The 22,357-nt window shown below is 42.0% G+C and overlaps 1 protein-coding gene across 1 annotated transcript in view; it reads left to right on the top strand.

Moving 5' to 3' along the window:
* The first annotated feature begins 324 nt into the window (after positions 1 to 324).
* Positions 325 to 22,357, top strand: part of LOC124802941 (testis-expressed protein 10 homolog) — a 150,986-nt gene continuing 128,953 nt past the window's right edge. Inside the window, exons 1-2 of the mRNA XM_047264028.1 lie at positions 325 to 560; positions 20,282 to 20,508. Coding sequence (XP_047119984.1) covers positions 20,314 to 20,508 — 195 coding nt within the window. The 5' untranslated portion in view covers positions 325 to 560; positions 20,282 to 20,313. The remainder of the gene's footprint in view (positions 561 to 20,281; positions 20,509 to 22,357) is intronic.

Below are 22,357 nucleotides of genomic sequence, written 5' to 3'. Positions count from 1 at the left end.
TTCTGAGGAGACTTCAACACTCACCATTACGACCTGGCAATGCAAGCTGGATGACATATATGTCTGAGATGCTTTGGACGTTATAGAAGAATTCAGTTTATTTATATACTGTACAATTGTTGCCCAACTCTCACCCCGACGCCTGTAAGTCACTTGTCTGTGATAAACATCACCTTACGTTCTCCCAACAGATCACAAGAATTTAAATATGTAGTTTGTCCTTATTTGCAAGATTATGGCGGTTTTTTTTGTACTATCTCTAGCAGATCTTGAAATTTGGTTAACGGAAAATAGTCTGTCAGTGTTGGCGACACTGCACGTGACATGCGAGGTTCTCGCACACGTGTTTTGTCGTGAAATGTAAACAAACTTGTGATAGATTGTTGTGCGCAGTTTTCCACTCATTGTGTTGCGTTTAAGTATGAGCACATATTGTGAATATCGGTTGTAGAAGCTGGCTGTGTGATGGTTACGCAGAAAAATTAGTTTCTCATATTGAATTATAGGACACTGTTACATACGGCTGCTTTTATTTGGTGTATATATCCGTTATTGTGAATGTAAGTACGTATTGTAATTTCGTGTGAGCTATATTCAGTAAAGACTGGAGGCAGAAAGTTGCACTAATGTTAAAGCTTTAAATGTTTTTCGATGCGTTGATGACTGGGTGTCAGTCTACTAGGAAAGAAAATTTGTTCATAGAGTGTATTTTTATGTCATTTAACGTTACTTGCAATTATCTGGCGATCGGAAAAATTAAATTTGAAAACGTCAGTTTAGTTTTACCATTTAACTGAATGAATGGGATGCCCCATATGTGGGTGAATGGTGAATGTGATCAACCAAGAAGTGAAACATTATTGTGCTGAATCATCAATCAGCAACTGCTTTATTTTTCTTGACTGCACCATAATTCATGTGTACCATTTTCTTACAAATTGTCTTACACTCAAGTGGCCCTGTTTTATCTGTTATACAGCTACTTATAGTATCAATGGATTATTAGTGAAAATTACTGTTTTACCTACTATCCAAGTCGAAGAACAAACTTTTGCACTGTTCGTGCTACTGGGGTTACACTATTACTTGAATGTCTTTTTGTCAGATATAACAACATGAAACATGATATTTTTATGATTTACAATTCAAGAACTGTTAGACATCTAATCAAAGAGACTTATCCACACGTTAGAAAAACACACTATTTTAGTGACTGGTGACCAAGGCAATACAAAAATACATTTAATTTTATAAACTTATCTCTGTATCAAATTGATTTTAAAGTGAGCCCTATTTGAGCTGTCATTCTTTGGAAAAAGTCATGTAAAAACCGAGTGTTGTAGTACCAGAGGGACACTTAAAAGCATATCTCGATAGGGACATTAATGAATATGTCTAGAAAGTCAATATTATCTGCTTCACTATACTGGCTTCAGCATTGTAATGTTAAATCACAAAGTTATTTGTATGTTATTTTGGAGAGGTGTATAGCAACTATGTTCAAAACTTGTGAAATGTTTTACAGAATTACAAACACTTAAAAATTCCAGAAGCTTCCATGACTTTAAGCCATTGGATAGATCCTAGGTAATCAGGGAGCAAGTAAGATCAGTAATGATGTGGACACCTATCTGGAATGAAGAGTTAAGGAATAAATTGAAATTCCTTGTGACATCATTATGGTACAGTGGGTACTGTTCAGTTTACGTATTCTACAGGATCTTCACTGTCATTCGATTGGTGCATACTATAGGATATTTGCCCAGTTCACCTGGGCCCACTACTTTTCAGTCAGACATGCTGGCCACTCAGTTTGTTGTCTGTGGGAATGATGAGTTATCCTCAAAGCACGTTATCTCGGTACAGCCACAGGAGTCGGCTGTAGGCCCACTGGCGTTCTCCATGTACATCAATATCTCGCCAGTTCTGTCATCCTGTAAATATAATTTATGTGCCGACAACTTCTGGCTTCACTGAAGTGCTAGATCTGATATATCGATACTGCCGTCATTCAGATGAATGACGATCTGTTTTCAGTCTTCAGAGGGACCAAAAACTAGGTCTCAAATTAAAACTAACAAGTCACAAGTAATTCTAGTACTGTTTAAAAAATTTGTTGTTGTTGTTGTCTTCAGTCCTGAGGCTGGTTTGATGCAGCTCTCCATGCTACTCTATCATGTGCAAGCTTCTTCATCTCCCAGTACTTACTGCAACCTACATCCTTCTGAATCTGCTTACTCTATTCATCTCTTGGTCTCCCTCTACGATTTTTACCCTCCACGCTGCCCTCCAGTGCTAAATTTGTGATCCCTTGATGCCTCAGAACATGTCCTACCAACCAGTCCCTTCTTCTTGTCAAGTTGTGCCACAAACTCCTCTTCTCCCCGATTCTATTCAATACCTCCTCATTAGTTATGTGATCTACCCATCTAATCTTCAGCATTCTTCTGTAGCACCACATTTCGCAAGCTTCTATTCTCTTCTTGTCCAAACTATGTATCGCCCATGTTTCACTTCCATACATGGCTACACTCCATACAAATACTTTCAGAAACGACTTCCTGACACTTAAATCTATACTCGATGTTAACAAATTTCTCTTCTTCAGAAACGATTTCCTTGCCATTGCCAGTCTACATTTTATATCCTCTCTACTTTGACCATCATCAGTTATTTTGCTCCCCAAATAGCAAAACTCCTTTACTACTTTAAGTGTCTCATTTCCTTATCTAATTCCCTCAGCATCACCTGACTTAATTCGACTACATTCCATGATCCTCGTCTTGCTTTTGTTGATGTTCATCTTATACCCTCCTTTCAAGACACTGTCCATTCTGTTCAACTGCTCTTCCAAGTCCTTTGCTGTCAGTGACAAAATTACAATGTCATCGGTGAACCTCAATGTTTTATTTCTTCTCCATGGACTTTAATACCTACACCGAATTCTTCTTTTGTTTTCTTTACTGCTTGCTCAATATACAGATTGAACAATATTGGAGACAGGCTACAACCTTGTCTCACTCCATTCCCAACCGCTGCTTCCCTTTCATGCCCCTCGACTCTTATAACTGCCATCTGGTTTCTGTACAAATTGTAAATAGCCTTTCGCTCCCTGTATTTTACCCCTGCCTTCTTTAGAATTGGAAAGAGAGTATTCCAGTCAACATTGTCAAAAGCTTTCTCTAAGTCCACAAATGCTAGAAATGTAGGTTTGCCTTTCCTTAATCTATTTTCTAAGATAAGTCGTAGGGTCAGTATTGCCTCACGTGTTCCAACATTTCTGCGGAAATTTATTGGTGCTAAATTCTGTGAAAAATCACATGCAGTCCTTTTCGACAGTATCCTAATCCGGTGTCAGAAAACTATGAAGACTTTGGGTGTATCTTAGGCGAGCTCTTGTACTGGGCAGAAAGTACTGTTGCCACTGGCATGAAGTTTCCTTCTTGCCTCTGTGGCCCCAGGAGTTTTCGTGGGGAGAGGCGCGATGTCCTCACTACTGGTGGGTCTCTCTCATCCTTTGGTCAACTGATCTGCCATTCCTTTTATTCCTTCCCCAGTATATCCCTCTCTTGTCCCCAAGGAATGAATGATTGGTTCTGAAATATAGAATGGTGTTTTGTCTTTTTGTGTGTGTGTATTGCCAGTACTGATATTTCACATCGTGAAGATAGTACTGTTCTACCTCGTAATTTTATAGTTTTCTTAAATGAATTTCATTTTGATGTATACACGGCTTTGGATTCACAAGCGTATTTAGGTAGGCTTAAGCTGTCTGTCGTCATGATTACATTCTGTAAAACGATTTTTACATCAATCCTTTACAAATAGCTCTATGTTATAGGAAAACTTTAATTATATCTCTGTCTAACATGCTGTCTGTACTCTGTGTGCACTGTTTAGATTTTATTTTTAATTTATTTGTTTATTATTTTTGAAAGCATCAGATTCAGATCTCAGAGCATGTGTATAAGTCAATGCTGCCACGTGGAAACGGTTTCCTATGTTGTAAGCACTGTGATAAGTATGAAATGCGACAGATTTTAAGCATTTGGTCATTTTGTTGACATATAATTCTATTATTCATTCACTACTGTTTATCTATCTGCCTCCAACAGCTGAGAGGTTAGTGTGGCTGACTGTCGTGCAGGGGACTCAGGTTCAATCCGGGTCCTGAAAGGGATTTTTCCTTTTTGGGGGGGGGGGGGGGGCGGAAATACGGAAGCGTCCGATCCCGCCCGTCTGCTTTGACCCATGACGTCACAAATATGGCGGAAACAAAAACAAACACACGCACTTTCCACAAGAAGCCTAATGACACTAACGGGACAAGCGCGGGAAATGGGGTGTTTTGGGTGGGGGGCAAACTAAATATAAACAAATTTAGACGCCTTGCGTAGCTACAACGTGTAAGTGAAGACAGCCATACATGAATACCCACCCACCTCCCCAGGGGTCGTAACCCCTGCAACCCATAGAAGATAGAGATGCTTTAGTAGCTGATTAGTGTTTTTTGTCTTAAAAAAAAAAAAAAAAAAAATCTCACGGGATAGAACGAACAGATCAGAAAGATAAATATAATAAACTAAAACAGAAATTCGAGGAAACAGATAATTAAGATAAGTAATCAATGTTTTTAAATTAAAAAAAAAAAAAATCTCACGAGATAGAACGAACGGATCAGAAAAGTAAATAAAATAAGATAAAACAGAACTGGAGACAGCCACACTCAAACCAAACTTCGCGCCGTCATGACGTCACACACGACAACACCCTTACGTCATGGGTCAAAGCCGACGCGTGAGATCGGACGCTTCTGTCGACCCGGGGGGGCTGTATTAGGCTCCACTATGTCTTGTGATGTCAATTGAGCAGCGACTTCATCAAATAGTACTGGCCAGAACTGGGGTGTACTGATCACCATGACTCCAAACCGCATCCACGTGACACCCTCGGTTGCCAGATTGCACTGCGTTCAGTCGGGTTCAGTTGGCTCTTCTGTGGCAAGAAAGACAGTGCTTTGGGATTTTTTTAATAGTTATTCTCTTTTTAAGCTTTGTGTATCCCAACAATAAAACGTGTATTGATCACAGGTTTTTATGAAATCATTTTGTCTGTGCAGTGTAAAGTAATCCCTTAATTGACTAATTGGCATCATAATCAATCAGAAGAAGGGATCGGTTGGTAGGACATGTTCTGAGGCATCAAGGGATCACCAATTTAGTATTGGAGGGCAGCGTGGAGGGTAAAAATCGTAGGGGGAGACCAAGAGATGAATACACTAAGCAGATTCAGAAGGATGTAGGTTGCAGTAGGTACTGGGAGATGAAGAAGCTTGCACAGGATAGAGTAGCATGGAGAGCTGCATCAAACCAGTCTCAGGACTGAAGACCACAACAACAACAACAGCAACAACAATAACAACAATCAATCATAATGAAATTCCTGTGGATGTCACCAACAGGAAATTTAAAATCAATTAGCGTAGCTTTTGTAAGTGTGTGAAAGAAAAAAACACCATTGTGAAATATGTAAGGGTAAATTGCGAATATCGGAGAAAATAATCTTTGAAATATGTTGTTGTTATGGTCTTCAGTCCTGAGACTGGTTCGATGCAGCTCTCCATGCCACTCTATCGTGTGCAAACTTCATCATCTCCCAGTACATACTGCAGCCTACATCCTTCTGAATCTGCTTAGTATATTCATCTCTTGGTCTCCCTCTACGATTTTTACCCTCCACACTGCCCTCCAATACTAAATTGGTGATCCCTTGGTGCCTCAGAACATGTCCTACCAACCGATCCCTTCTTCTTGTCAAGTTGTGCCACAAACTCCTCTTCTCCCCAATCCTATTCAATACCTCCTCATTAGTTATGTGATCTACCTATCTAATCTTTAGCATCCTTCCGTAGCACCACATTTCGAAAGCTTCTATTCTCTTCTTGTCCAAACTATTTATCGTTCATGTTTCACTTCCATACATGGCTACACTCTATACAAATACTTTCAGAAATGACTTCCTGACACTTAAATCTATGCACGATGTTAACAAATTTCTCTTCTTCAGAAGCGCTTTCCTTGCCTTTGCCAGTCTACATTTTATATCCTCTCTACTTTGACCATCACCAGTTATTTTGCTCCCCAAATTGCAAAACTCCTTTACTACTTTAAGTGTCTCATTTCCTAATCTAATTCCCTCAGCATCACCAGACTTAATTTGACTACATTCCATTATCCTCGTTTTGCTTTTGTTGATGTTCATCTTATATCCTTGTTTCATGACACTGTCCATTCCGTTCAACTGCTCTTCCAAGTCCTTTGCTGTCTCTGACAGAATTACAATGTCATCGGCGAACCTCAAAGTTTTTATTTCTTCTCCATGGATTTTAATACCTATTCCGAATTTTTCTTTTGTTTCCTTTACTGCTTGCTCAATATACAGAGTGAACAACATCGGGGAGAGGCTACAACCCTGTCTCACCCCCTTCCCAACCACTGCTTCCCTTTCATGTCCCTCGACTCGTATAACTATCTGCTTTCTGTACAAATTGTAAATAGCCTTTCGCTCCCTGTATTTTACCCCTGCCTTCTTCAGAATTTGAAACAGAGTATTCGAGCCAACATTGTCAAAAGCTTTCCCTAACTCTAGAAATGCTAGAAACATAGATTTGCCTTTTCTTAATCTAGCGTCTAAAATAAGTTCTAGGGTCAGTATTGCCTCACGTGTTCCCATATTTCTACGGAATCCAAACTGATTTTCCCCGAGGTCGGCTTCTGCCAGTTTTTCCATTCGTCTGTAAAGAATTCACATTAGTGTTTTGCAGCCGTGACTTACTAAACTGATAGTTTGGTAATTTGAAATATAGGAGTGATTATTATGTAAATGAAAAACCACCAAACTGAGGAAGCAGAATATAATATTAAAAGGCCTACCATATGAATCTTAAGGACTCTTGTCAGCTCGTGCTGGACGCTAAACAATCAACTGCCCAAACAGGTTGTAAATAACACCTGTACAATGATTAAAATGGTAGTACATGTTAAGAGCATTTGAAACTGTTGGCTAAATGAGGTGTGGCAGAAGACATTTGAGACAGTAATGGAATTGTTTCAAAAAAAGCATCAAAATTATTAGCTGTTCAAGAATCTGATATAGTCACTGGGTTAGGGAGTGTAGAACAGTAGCAATGTCATTATATTTGCTATAGGCTGCCATCTGTGACACAGCCACTAACCATACAGTCATGTACCGTCAGTTGGTGGCTCTAGAGCCTAACTAACAACACTTTCCTAGATCTCAAACATAAACGATCTGCATCAACAAACTCGCACTGGCTTGTGTTAATCTGAACATCCAGTAGCCGCTACGGTACCCTGTGGTGCCAGGGGCATAAAATCCCTGCAAACAGCATTGCTACCTCACTTCCCCCTAGTTGTGTGCCTCCTCAAATATCCTTCTGCTGGTTGAATATTTAGACCACTACCTGACAGCTCTGTAACCAGTTCACACTCTGGGCTTACACCGACTGCACTTAGTAGCCTACCAATTGGAGTTCACACGAGCTCACGCTTATTTTAGACTGGGCTTATACTGGCTGTGCCTAGCTGCTCATTAATCGGAGTACACTTTACCAAGTCAAACAAGGTGTATCTCACCACTGTGTCTGAGAAAGCTAGAGTGCATTTCACTTGCTGGCAGCCTCATAGACTTTGTCCATTCTGGAGCAACCTCTGTGTACCGTTGGTGCCGAGTCTTGTACATCCTTCGGCGCCCTAGGCTCACCCCTGACCCAAGCCTCATTTGCGGGCTGTCAGCCACAACAAAGTAGTGTGATTCATGTCTCTAGGAACTGGGATTGTACTCTGCTCTTTAGACTTAAAACAAACATACAGTCATCCTTTGGTACATGGGCACATCAGTGGTTGTGTGTTGATCCACTCAGTCACGAACACTACCATACCACAACTTACATGTCAAGTTAAGTAATTTGACAGTGCTCGGTGTGAGATGTGATGTGAGTGCGCGGGGGCTTGTTATTAGATGGTTGCTGACATCCATTGAGAATGCAGCAGACAAAATTGCTTGCAATATCCTGAAATGAATATAGTCAGCAAATGCATAGTGTATTTAGAATAAGTGCAGGCGTAATCCCAGAAATTTTCAAGGTATTTTCCATAGCAATTAAAAACTTGTGGCACAGAATATAAAGCTAAAAACGCTGTGTGAACTATTCAGTAACTTTTTGTCCCTGCAGCCGTAACTCTGGCCGTTGTTTTACATTCGTTGGATTCGCCAACTCGAAACCTGTCCTTTTTCGTCCTACCCTAGACTTCTGGCTTAGGTAAGTGTCATCACTTCAATCTTCAGTGATAATGCTCACTGTGTATGAGGCATTCAACAAGCCTCATGTGTCCCTCAGGTAGTGCCAGGTGGCAAGCATCTCAGGAAGTTCAGTCTTCGTTGACTTGGGTTCCCGGGGCTGGGGGCTGGCAAATGCAACCAGCAAGCTCTGTGCATGGTTCGGCCATCACTATTGTGTGTCACAAGGACCACCCAATTCTAAGAGAGTTTATGTGGCTACCTGCCACTACTAAAGAAAACAGATACAGTAACACACAAAGTCCTGTAGTTCATAACAGTTCCATTATTCCCAGATGGACGGCAGGTATGCTTGAGAATCTGTCACCATTCTACATGCATAAAGTGATGGACGTAATTGCAGAAAGACTTCCTCAAAGAGGCTGCATTTCGACACACTCCTGGTTGATACAGTGAAGTACACCCAAATAACCAAGCTGTTAAATGCCATACTGCAGAATATGCCATACAATGTGTGCTGCACAGCATGTGAAATTACATGAATGTTGATACCAAAGAATTGCAAGATATAATGTCACTAGAGTAAAGAACATGACAGAGACATGTGATCTTGAAAGGCAGGAGATTTTATTCTGAGATGCAAGATACTGAAATTGAACAAATACATTGCTACAGTCCTGACCTATCTCAGAAATAGGCCACATATACCTAACCTCATGTGCTGTTTCAAAGTGTCGAGGTTCAGTCGTATCCCTGTGTAGTACAAATGGTAGGATACATATGGAAGATGAGTCAGCTGCTGACAAACCATATAATCGGGTCACTGCTCAGCCCATGGGTGCTGATTGCCCACAGAATGTCCAATCTACATAGAAGAAACGAAAATTGAGGAATTTAAAGTTATGTAACTCTAATCATACTCTGAAGCAGAGAAGGCATTCGAGACTTGCAGCCATTTCCTGTCATGTCATTTGCTTTAGCACTGGAGCAACCTTTGTCAAAAGACTAAGGCCGGCACCCAGTCAATAACAGCTGCTGAAGGCACGACAACTTGCACCTCTGGATAAACAAACCGGCAGGCACATATCAGAAACAATGGTGACAGTATAGTGTATAGTTGAGAAGAGTATTGCACCCTCTTGGTGAGAAGAATGTAGCACCATCTTGGTGAACAGGAAAGTGGACTCAGGAGAATTGTCCAGTTGAAACAGCCTGGCCAGCACTTCCAAAGTCAAAGCAAAGAACCAAGAACAAGAAACCAAAAACATCTCGTACAAAACTGTCAGGTGTCGTGATCTTGGCCTTGTCTGACTGGTTAGATGATGACCATTGGTGCAGTGCTATGGGCATTGGTGGCTGCATGAGGAAACTGTTAAGTTACTTAAGTAAATCTGCCCCCAACCCTCAGTCCTGTCTGCTGTAGACACACTACCTCAGATAAATGTGTGCTAGAGAAAGGAAAAAACCTCTGAACAAATGTAGAGAAACTATGGGTAGTGTAGTGAAAAGACCAATTTGTAATGTCTCCAAGACACATAATTTTGAACTTGCCGATGCCCCTGTGCCGTGTGATTACAACCTCCACAGAAAGGACAACCTTAGTGTGGAGGGAGCTAAAGTATATGCCACTATTTCTGTAAACAGAGTGTAGAACTCTTTGCATCTCTCCTCTCCACCACCTTATAAGTTGTCACCGTATCTGTGAATGTGCATCATAGGTTAACAGTGTGTTCCTCCTATCTGTCCTCTTCTATGTTCTATGTCAATCAGTTCTACTAAATCAAACAATCTAAAATTCAGGATGGAATGTAACAATCTTATAAAAAGGATAGTTGCTACCCACCATATAGCGGAGATGCCGAGTCACAAACAGGCACACAAAAGGCTGTCAGATAGTTACCCATCACTTGCTTTGTGACAGTATGAAGTGCTATAGGGTAAACAGTAGGCAAATGGAATAGAAGGAAGGAAATAGATACGGTTGGCAGTTTAATACATAATCATGTTGCATTGTGCAAAATTCTCAATGGGAAACTACTGTATGTGTGTAAATAGAGTATATACGATACAAAATAATTTAAATTATCGCAGCAGAGTAATGTCTCTTAAGAGCAGGACAGGAATGTTCTCCTTTCACTTGGACTTCAACTGTTTCCCTTTTGCAGCTATGGTCCCCAGCCGATGTACATTCGTCCGAGATTATCGGTACTGGTTGCTTTCGTAATGAGACTATTGGCTTGTCCTAACAGACAGTGGAAATGAGTATAGTTTGTTTACAAACAGCAGAACGCTTTTCAAACATTGCTCTAGTCTTGTGAGGTTTTGCACAGCCATTCCAGCATTTATTTCCTCATTTTTCTTTACTGAAATCTTGTAGTTCCATGTAATAATTGGATCATACAGAGAAGGCTACAAAACACCCATAAGAATATCACTTTTTGTGCGCAATAAACACAGTGTAATCTCGCCGGCACGTTGAAATGGTCCTTTTGTTCCTAACAGGCCCGTAGCTGGAACCGTGTTGTGTGTCAGTTGAAATTGTACTACTTCTAGACAGTCAAAATTCTCACCCTTGTTGAAAAGACGGGTTCTCACTATCTATTTTAACACTGGTATAGCACCCAGGATTTGTCAGATCACATTATTACCTACGTAATTGACAACACTGCCGAAATGTCTGGTGATACAGATGCCGCGCCGCATTCAGGCAGGGGCGTGCAGACAACTCTGTGTAGGTGCAATAGCTGGACAGCTGCGGAGAATTTGTCAGCCTTTTGTGTAGTGGGGGCAAAATGTTGTCACATTTGTAGGGTGAGCGTGACAGCAGTTACTGATCACCATCAACTGGGCAAAGTGCTGTGTGTCCAGTTGCTAATGTAATGTATCTACACACTAACTTGCAAAGCATTGTCCAGACAATTGCAGAATATTTTGCCAAAGTTACCACCACCACCAACTGCCAAAATCCAACTTTACTGTGCTGTTCTACATCTGCACACACACTCTGCAAGCCACTATACAGTGCATGGCGGAGAGTACCACATACCTTTACTTGTCGTTTGCCTTCCTGTTCCACGCACAAATAGGGTGAGTGAGAAAAACTGCCTATAAGTGTTCATACGATCCCTAATTTCTTTCTCTTATCTTCGAGGTCCTTACGTGAGACGTACGTTGGCGGCAGTAGAATTGATCTGCAATTGGCCACAAATGGTGGTTCTCTAAATTTCCACAATAGTTTCAAGAGTATCACCTTGTGACATTGTGCCTTGTTATCCAATCGATGTGTTTCGAGCAGCACGTGACTAATGCTGTGTTTGATCACTACAGGATTGTTTTACCCACTCATCCGAATTAACTTTAATTTTTCTACATTTAGAGTAAGCTGCCATTCACCACACAAACTAAAAATTCTGTCTGTCATCTTTTATCCCCCTACAGTCACTCAAGGATGACGCCTTCATGTACACCACAGCATCAGCAAACAGTCATCAGTTGCCATTTGTGTATATAGAGAATAAGAGTGGTCCTATCACACTTCCCTGGGGCACTCCTGATGATACTCGTGTTTCTGATGAGTACTTGCTTTCAGGAACTACATAGTCGGTTCTATTACTTAAAAAGTCTTTGAGCCATTCACATATCTGGGAACCTATTCAGTATGCTCGGAACTTCGTCAACAGTTTGCTGCGGGCACTGTGTCAAATCTAACATGAAATCTGCCTGTTGCTCTCCATCCACGGTTTGTAGGATATAATGTGAAAGAAGGGAAACTTTCACACAAGCGATGCTTTCTAAAACCGTGTTGATTTGTGAACATAAACTTTTCTGTCTCAAATAAATTTATTATATTCAGACTCATAATGTGTTCAAGAATTCTGTAGCAAACCAGTGTTAAGGATATTGGTCCATAATTGCACAAGTCCGTTCTTTTACCTTCCCTATATATATGAGTCAACTGCGTTTTTTTCCAGTCACTTGGGTCTTTGCCCCGGGTGAGACATTCACGATAAATGCAAGCTAAGTAAGGGGCCAATACCACTGAGTACTCTCTATAAAACTGAATTCGGATTCCATCTGGATCAGGGTACTTATTCGTTTTCAACTTTCAGTTGCTTTTCTGCGTCACGGATGCATATTTCTATGTCTTCTGTGCAGGAATCTGTATGACAGCCAAACAGTTTGTACAATCCTTCCATGTGAATGACTTCTTAAATGTGAAATTTAAAACTTTGGCTTTCGTTTTGCTGTCTTCTGTTTCCACCCCAGACTGATCAACAAGAGACTGGATGGAAACCTTTGCCCCACTTAGTGATTTTACATATGGCCCGAATTTTCTCCAGTTCTCGGCAAGATTTTTTTGCTAAGTTATGATACTGGAAGTTGTTTTATGCTTCACGCATTGATCTCCTAACAGCTGCGCGAATTTCTGTTAACTTTTTCCTGTCAACATATGTGTGTTCATTTTGAACCAAGAGTGCAAAGGGTCATTTCAATCCTTAATCCACTTATTTGAAACATCCATCTCCATAGTGTGATTGCCCCCCCTCGGCGGCTCACCACTATTTGGCGGGTTCGTGCATGGCTACCACAGGGCCCCAGCCTTCGCAGCATTTTTCCCCTTCTGTGCAGCATGTCTATCCTCTTGCTGTTCTTTTTCCCCTCACTTGGGGAACATGTCTGGGATGTTGTTGGGAATGTTGTGCATTGTCTGTTGTTGATGTAAGAACAGTCTCACCTTTGTTTCTCACTCCCTTTCCCTTTTTTGTTTCATTTCTCCTCTCGTTCCTCTGCTTCAGCATTTGAGGTTCCTCTTTTTCTTCTTCCTCCCTCTGCACTCCTGAAGGCTGGCCCATGCGTCCGACGCGTAACAGGTGACTGGGTAATGCATAATTCCCAGCCCTGGGTTGACAGGTTGGGTTTGCACGTACCCCCTGCTACAGGCCAATCCCAGGAAGGGGTAATTGCCTGAGCTGCAACCTTCCCAAATTGCTGATTGGTCCCTCTGTCAGGTGTTCGGGAGGTGGGAACAATCACCTAAGGCGGTTGCACTCCCTTGTGCAGGGGCCCCCAGTTGGAAGGAGCATGCCATTGGAGATGGTGGCAATCATGGGAGATTTTCTCGCAATTAGTTAATCATCTTCCCAATCAATGTCTACGAAACGTAAACGTTCTGAAGGCTAATGATTCGAAGACCCTTCCAGCTGCACAATGGTTCCTCATGGTCTGATGTACTGAAGACTGTCAGTCCTTTGCCACGGTAACTCCATTTATTATTCAGAAAGGTATTGATGCAAATTGCCGGCCCTGTGAAATCCTGCTCTCGTTAACGGAATGGCACTTTGCTTTTGGAGACTACTTCTGATTCTCAAGCACAACAACTGCACGCTGCCTCACTTCTCCACTGCTACCCTGTTCATATCGAGGCCCGTAGAACTTTGAATTCATCCTATGGTTTAATTTACACCAGGCTGCTCAACGGTAAAACTGAGGCCGGAATCCAATCTTACCTCTCTGGTCAGGGTGTCATTGCTGTCCTTCATGTAATGAAAAAGGTAGATTCCTCCTTAGTGCCCACCCACACTCTTTTTCTCGCCTTTCATAGAGTGGTGCTTCCGTTCAAGATCAAAGCTGGCTATGAAATTATCACAGTTGAGCCTTATATTCCGAACCCGATGTGCTGCTACCAATGTCATCATTTCAACCACACTATAACGTCTTGTTACACCCAGCCAAATGTGTCACCTGTGGTAGGGATGCGCATGAGGATGATTGTCCACTTCCTTCTCCGTGCTGTATCGACTGCAATGGCAGCCGTGCCGCCTCCTCTCAGGATTGTCCCCTGTACCTTGATGAGCGTGCTGTTCAAGAGATCCGGGTAAAGGAAAAAGTGCCTTATCCAGTAGCTTGCAAGTTACTAGCTAGTCCCAAACCCTGCATTCTCCCATCTGGCACCTATAGTTCTGTTCTTTTTACCCCTCGCTTGGTGAAGGACATCGCAGACATGTGACTTTCAATTTAGCTCTGAGGTTGTACAATTGCGCAGTGTCAGGGTAGCGTCACCATCCCCCCGTCCACCTGTGCAACGAGCCATCAAACTCTAGCTTCAAGGGGCGAAGCCACAAGCTACACAACTGGTGGGCCAGAAAGGACAGGAGGAGTACTCCCTTGAAGACATCCTCCGTCCATCCAGCCAAACAGCACCGAAGATTTCCTCTAACTGGAAAGGCTCAAACAAGTCCACAAAGGAAAACAGTCTTCTCCTTTGCCAACTCTAAGATCCTCCCAATGGTGTCGCCACATGATACCTTAGCCTGGATGGCCTCCGTGTCTCCAGTGCACACCACCATTTTTTTTCAGCGTTGGACTCCACAGACCGGCCAAATAAGCAAGCTGATGCTTCTGTGGACCCCATGGAGCAGGATCCTCCTGCTTCTGTGCTTTGTAGTAATGGCTCTTCATGGCTGTCACTCGGCAACCGCCGAGGTGACACCTCTACATCTCTTCGTTTTGACTGCCCTCCAATGAAACATTCATGGCCTTTGGTCCCATAAAGAGGATTTACGGCTGCGTTTAGCATCGCAGCGTCCTCTTGTACTCTGCCTTCAGGAAACAAAATTGAACCCTCAAGACCACTGTGAACTTTCAAATTTCCTGCCGATTCATTTTAACCTTCCCCCAGAGGTCGGCGTTCCATCTAATGGGGACGTCATGCTGCTCATATGGGATGACATTCATAGTCAACAAATCTCCCTGCTACCCATCTTCTAGCTGTTGCAATTTGTCTTTCCTTCCCCACCTGACTTTCCGCCACCTGTACCATTTACGTTCCTCCATCATTTGATGTCACCAGGGCAGACTTCCTTCAGCTTATTGGCACATACCTCCCCCATTTTGCTACTCGCTGACTTTAATGTGCGTCATCCCCTTTGGCATTCTCCAGGACCTGTCAGAGAGGTGCCCTCTTGGCTGACCTTAACCGGCTTAACCTCTTTTGCCTTAACACTGGAGCACCCAATTTCCTTTCCGACTCCTCGCACACCTATTCCCATTTGGACCTACCCTTCTGCACTGCCCAGCTTGCCCATTCTCTTGAGCGCACATGATCCCTGTTGTCTTTTGCACGCTAAAGCAAAACAAAACCAAAGCCAGTAGTGTGATATACAGTCAGTTTAAACTTTGCCCATAATCCCTCTAAGTCCGTCATACTGGAGCTAAATTCTGTCCATCTATTGTCTAAGTGGGATGCTAACAATCACTTATCTCCTTTTTGTGGCATAAATACTCTCCTAGCTTTACTTTAGTAGCTGTCATCACTATGACATTGTGATCACTAATTCCTGTCTCTACACTGACGCTGTTGATAAGTTCAGACCAGTTTGTAGTTGCGAGGTCTAAAATATTTTCATTGCATGTGGGTTGTTGAACTAGTTGTTCCAGGCAGTTTTCAGAAAACGTGTTCAAAAAATACTTCGCAAGACTTTCTGATAGTACCATCTGCAGTGAATCCATTGACCTTACAGTCTGCACTCAATGATTAATTATACCTCCAGCTGGTACTGCATGATCCCATGTAGTACTAGTGGCTTACTGAGCATAGACTTTCCGTGAATGATTTTATAAGGTTATGGTGGAATCTGGTGGCCAGTAAAAACATCCAATAATTAACTTGAGTTTACCTAGGCCTGCTACTTGAGTCCAAATAACTTCACAGTCAGACTCATTTTTGAGCTCGATAGACACAATATTTTTGTCGACAGTTTTGAACACTTCACCTCCTGTGGCATCCAATCTCTCTTTTCAATGTAGATTCCTTAACTTGTTAAATATTTTGGAGCTTTCAGCTAACTCTCAGTTCTGAGAAAAATTTGGGCACGAGAGCTTCCCTGGGGGACAGTAAATTCAGGAACTTTGTTACAATACTTCGACAATTTACTGACTAAACTTTCTACAGTCGAACTGTCTTTCCTCTGAACACTGTCCGATATTGCACCCTGCCTGTCATCTGGTGAGTGCTCGTCAGAGTACCTGAAAATGCTGCGTAGCCTAAAAACTCCCAGGTGCTGCTACCCGAATGGCTGCTTCCGTTGTGTAGTGCACCACTGATTGTCAGCTACAATTCTTCATCCTCTAAAGCAGGCCTAGAAATCTGCTGCGAAGACCGTCACAGAAATAACAGAGCCTTTGGTTGAGACCATCCAATTGGCTCCAAACCGAAGGACCCCAATCAGTTCCAGGAATGAAACTGCAAATTGTGAGTTCTTCTGATACCCCATACATGAGGCCAGCAGTATTCACCGATTCCACCAGCATCCGGTACGAACTGGGGACGGCTTCAGAGCCAAAGTGATGGATGTCACCGGTGCTGGTGTGACGCACAACTTGCATGTGGTGACTGTGCCCTGCTCACTCAATAGCCACAGTCAGGGGGTTATCCACTTCCCAGTTGAGGTCCCCCTACAGACATGAGTGCACATTGTCTTTCTTTCCAGCCCTGGATGCTGTTTCCTTAAGGGGCGCCATAACATGTCTAATGTTCGAGCTCCTCCCCCCTGTGTGCCAGGAGCAGCCACCTGCCCACTCACAGGGTGAACAGGTGAGGGCAGATGGCCAATCTCCACATTAATTTTCTGCCTAGAGCTATGCAAACAGATTACAACCTGCAACTCGTCCTACAGTGAATGCAGATTTCCTGCAACAGTTATGCTACAAGGTGCCTTGGCAGCAGAGCATGTGTGTGAAACAGGTGACATCTGAGGTGTCCGTTGTGAGGTGCCAGATGCTCTGCCATTGCCACACCCCAAGACAGCAGCCTGCAACATCTTCAGCTGCTCGTGAACTGCAACCAGTTCCTCCTATGTCTGCACACAGAATGCACACACCCTGTCCATTCCACTAACTTAAGATTTAAACTGTGAAACAAACAGGAAAAGCTAAATATGTGACTTCCTTGACTCCTGTAGCTTCACCAGAGGACGTTGCCACCTAACGGAGCTGTGAAAGATGGAGTGGCACAACAAACTGTGTGTCATTAAGGAGAGTGCGAATGTGTGGAAGTCTTCCCTGCGTGCTTCTCGCAGGGTATCGGTTGTCCTTTGTCGGCTCCACATTGGCTGTACGTGTCTCACACGTGGTTACCTCCTCCTTTGCATGGACCAACCTCAGTGTCACTGTGGCTCCCAAATGACAGTGATCCACTTCTTGCTGGACTGCCCACTTTTAGCCGCTCTGTGGCGGGCTTTTAACTTTCCCAGCACCCTACTTTCAGTTCTGGGTGACAGTGCCTCAACGGCAGCTTTAGTTTTACATTTTATTTGTGAGGGTGGGTTTTATCGTTCGATCTGAGTTTTAATGCATGTTCTTTGTCCCTCTGTGTCCTCCACCCTAGGGCTTTTAGGCTGGAGGTTTTAATGTGTTGCAGAGTGGCTGGCTTCTCCTTTTTTATTCTCATGGTCAGCTAGCCATAGTAATCTGCTTTCTTGTTTTTAGTCTCTTCTCCATGTTTCTTGCATCTCTCTGTGGATTTCTTGTTCTGTTTTGTCCATTGTTGTGTTTGTTGTGCTTCTGTCATTCTTCTGGATTTTCCTTTCTCCTATTATTGTGCTGTATGCCTTCTTTGTTTTCTTCTTTCCCTTCCAAGGGTAACTGTTCTACTGGGAACAAGGGCCCAAATGACCTCACAGTTTGGTCCCTTTGCCCCCCCTTGTAAACCAACCAGCCAACTTGACGGAGCTGTAGTCTGTGCTTACTATCTTTTGTGGTGGGGGGAATGACTACAGACTACTTGAATACGCATGTTACTGTTACTAAAATGCGATACTGTACCTCTCAAATACAAAAATACTACACAATGAATTCATGAATTCAACTATATGCAAGCACACAAACATGCAAAGAATTTAAGGATTAAACTACAAACACAACAGAAAAACTAGGTGCTGAGTGATTTGGTGGTGAACCACCAGCAGTGGAGGGTGTATCTTTGACACTGACAGCCCCTGATGATCGTGAAATGGCAGAAAAATTGTTAATCGAACATGTGCAGAAGATTCTGAGACAGCCAACCAGTAATAGGTCAATAATTGGCCACGAAAGCCTCAACAATTTGTAATATGTTTGCTCCTTTTCCGTGGGGCCATTTCACTGTCTGCAGTACATGATATGTCACCTGGGCACTAGAGGATATGTCGATGCATGATGCGGGACCTCACAGGGAGTAAAAGAAAGATCCTCACTGTTTTAGTTAGCTAACAGGAGCATTGAGGAAGTAAACTTTGTTAACCAATCTCTTCAAACCAAGGAAGGACCTCAAATGCTGCATTAGTTGTTATATTTAGACTTGCCCACAGTAACTGCATCAGAAAGACATTGTAGCATTTGGTCATCTGTCCCCTTGTCAGGAGCTCAGAATCCAGACAACTGCTCAGTTGTTTTCAGTGGGGATTCAGGAAATATCACTCCACATTCACTTACCTGACCCTGCTGGAAATAGTTATACAGAGGGCTTTCCTGTGCAGATGTCCCTTAACAGAGGTTTTCCTTTTTCTTTGAGGAGTCCAATTTAGTTAAACTGTTGGTATAATGTGAATTTTAAAATTTTCCCGGCGAATTGACTGTTCAAACAAATTTCGGGCTTGCAGCCGGTCGTCGTTCAATACTTTGCATGATATTTCAACTGGGCACCTGCCAGTCATCTTCAGGTGAGCCGTCGCAGACTGGTGAAAACGACCCCCATTCCGCAATATATAGCATACTGTAAGTATTCTGCGCATGCGTCGAAAACTTGATAGTTGAGCCACACTGCCCGCCGGCAGTGCCCTCACTGGTGGAATAGCGGAACTCAGTCGCCCTCTGCGTTGCTGTTTGCCACGGCCGTCGACGCACTCTGTCACATAGTCAAACCACACGCACCGTGAAAGAACGCTGCACTGAACATCAACGTTACACCCGCCTTTTGCAGCCAAGCAAGTCTGCTATTGCTGAACATTGTATTTCTGCTGGACATTCGATGGAGTATGAGAAAACAATGATTTCGTCCACAGCAACGTCTTTCTGGGACTCCATTATTAAAGAATCCGTAGAAATACGACTGGCGGAAAATCTGTTAAACCGTGACAGCGGCTACCAGCTGGACAGTGCATGGAATTCCATCATCTCCACGATTTGCTCAAATCGCAGACGACAGAGTGCGTCGACGGCCGTGGTAAACAGCAACGCAGAGGGCGACTGAGTTCCGCTATTCCACCAGCGAGGGCGCTGCCGGCGGGCAGTGTGGTTCAATTATCAAGTTTTCGACGCAGTACGCTATATATTGCGGAACGGAGGACGTTTTCGCCAGTCTGCGACGGCTCACCTGAAGATGACTGGCAGGTGCCCAGTTGAAATATCGTGCAAAGTATTGAACGACGACCGGCTGCAAGCCCGAAATTTGTTTGAACTGTTGGTATAATGTCCTCAGACAACTTGACGAGTGTGGATTCTGAGAATGTTTTCACATTTTTATACATTCCTCATCTCCCCATGTTATTTTAAACATCATCTCTGACTGCTTAATATACAGGGTAATCTGTCGTATGACCAAAGTGAGAATTTGTTGCGTATGTTACCTATCATAAGACCAAAGAGAGAATTTGTTGTGTAGTTTTTTCTAAGCATTTCTATTCAATTGCTGGTCTCATTTTCTCCAGCCCTTTGTCTGCTGTTTCAGCTCAAGGAACCTCTGACTCTGAAAGCTGGCTTCTGTGAGATTCTCAATCTTTACCTGTTTCTACAGTTGTGTTCTAGGTAGCAGTTATTTGGTTTAGTTTTAATTTGATTTTAGCTAATAGTATTGAAATATTTACTGATACATTTTTAGTAAACTATCAGGTTTTAATACTGCTGACATAAACAGAAATTTTGTTTGTGTAGGAAGGCTCAGTAATTTGTGTTCTATAAGAGAATGACTAATTTCTTTTTATTCCAGGCCATAGGGTTAGCTTGGTACATTGGAACATCATGGGGAAGAAAAATAGAAGCAAAAAATTTGAAAGGGAAGAAAAGTCCAAAGTTAAACTGAAGAAAAAGCAGCTTCTTCCAAAAGGACAGAATGTGACAGATACTACTTTCAAAGTTAAAAAGATAGTTATTCGTGAACAACTGAAAGCACCATCTTCAGAGGAGCCCCTCTCAAGTAGAAAACTAAATGTGAAGGTAATTAAAAAGGATGTGCAAGTATTTTCATTGAGTGATGTATAAAATGATGGACTTAAAGAATTGAGGAACTGATTTTTAAAAAATCCTAAAATAGATTAGTTGATTAACTTCCTTACATTTTCCCTAAATAGTTTCAGCTGAGTGCAAACTTGGCAAAATCATGACATTTAAAACCATAATGATTTGTTGAGACAGTATGTTATTGGAATAAGATGCTTTATTTACACCACAAGTCAGTCTCAATCCATACAGTCATTTTGAAGTTTGTTACATGTGCTTGTGATCATATAAGGGGTGGACCATTTTAATCCATAATGGGAAATAACTCTGGATAGAGATGACATACAGCAAAATGCCTTAGATAAAGTTGTAGGTGGCAAAGAGGATCACACATTGCTGCTAATGGCCATGACCTTGAATGTAGATTCCAAGATGATTTGGAGGCTAAAGTGATTTTTTTTTAAATGGGAACACTAATATTTGGTCCAAAGTGTGAAAAGAGCGGCAAATTTTAAATATAAAATGCTACATTATACAAGGTCGTGGCAAACTTCAATGAAGGTCAAATGAGCAAGTATCTGTTTAGTTCTAGTAGGGATTAACTTGGAATACAGGAGGAATACAGCAAAATACAATGTTAGATACAAATTGGAAGAGGCATAAGGGGTCATGTATCATTTACTGGTAATCATGATCATAAAGTTAATAACTGAAGGTCATTCAAAGGTTGACTTTTGCTTCATGGAAACTCCCATTGGTGGTGTCAGATTTGGAAAGATTGAAGAAAGATTTGAACTTCGTTTTAATTAACATGTTTACTGGAAAAAATAAATACATGGTAACATATAAAAGTTATTTTGACATTTGCAGGACAGAACAAACACAAATAAAGCAGAGATAATTGATTTACAAGTCCTTGAGTGTGCCCCCTGACCTCTCATTCCTCAGGACGCCCCATCTAATTTGTATTGAACATTATATTTTGCTGTATCCCTTCTCTGTTCAAAGTTAATCCCTCCTAGAACTAAAACCGTGTTTGCTTATGCAACTTTCATTGATTCTTGCTGTAACCTATAATAATGGACCATTTTATACATAAAATTTGTACAGTTTATTTCATTCTGCCAATGGGTATGAGCGTAGTTAACAGGTGTTATGTTTCACAGATTGATTTATATTTAGAGGGATCACTGATGTATTTGGAACATGCCTTGGCATTTTGTTTTTGTTTTTGATCCCTTTTTCAATCTACATATAGCATATGTATGGTTGCATGTATGTGTACACTTCAAACTTGAAACTGGACAGCAGTGGTAAAAACAGCACATTATTCAAACAGTACAGCCAAGATTGCATTTAATTGATGTTAAATTGCTGTGACCCAAAGATAAGATCAGTTGGTTTTTATTTGGTCCCATTTAAATGCATTGTGTGTGGATTGTGTACATTTGCGAGGAGTGTTCAAAAAGTATTAAACGTTTGGCTGTCGGAAATACATTTATTGATTTGGAGGTACTAAACCCTAATCTCTTCAAAATATTGTAGTTGGTAATGCACACACTTATCTTAGCCCCCTTACCATTGTTGGAAACATTTCTGGAACACATCTTTTGAAACGGTGATCAGCCAGGCTGTCGCATTCTGCACAATGTATTCTCTCAACTCAAGTTTTGTTCCTTTCAGGGTCATTTTTGGCATGGGTTTAAGGAGCCTGATTAACTGCAAGAATGTGTGTTTGGTAAGGAGAGTATCGAAGGTGATGAAAGACTACCTGGTATAGACCTTCCCATATTGAGTGTGTAACAACATACAAATCTTTTAATCAAATTAATTTATGTATTATTGC

The sequence above is a fragment of the Schistocerca piceifrons genome, chromosome 6, assembly GCF_021461385.2.
Source record: "Schistocerca piceifrons isolate TAMUIC-IGC-003096 chromosome 6, iqSchPice1.1, whole genome shotgun sequence".
Classification (NCBI taxonomy): domain Eukaryota; kingdom Metazoa; phylum Arthropoda; class Insecta; order Orthoptera; family Acrididae; genus Schistocerca; species Schistocerca piceifrons.
This window is presented reverse-complemented; position numbering and strand designations above follow the sequence as displayed.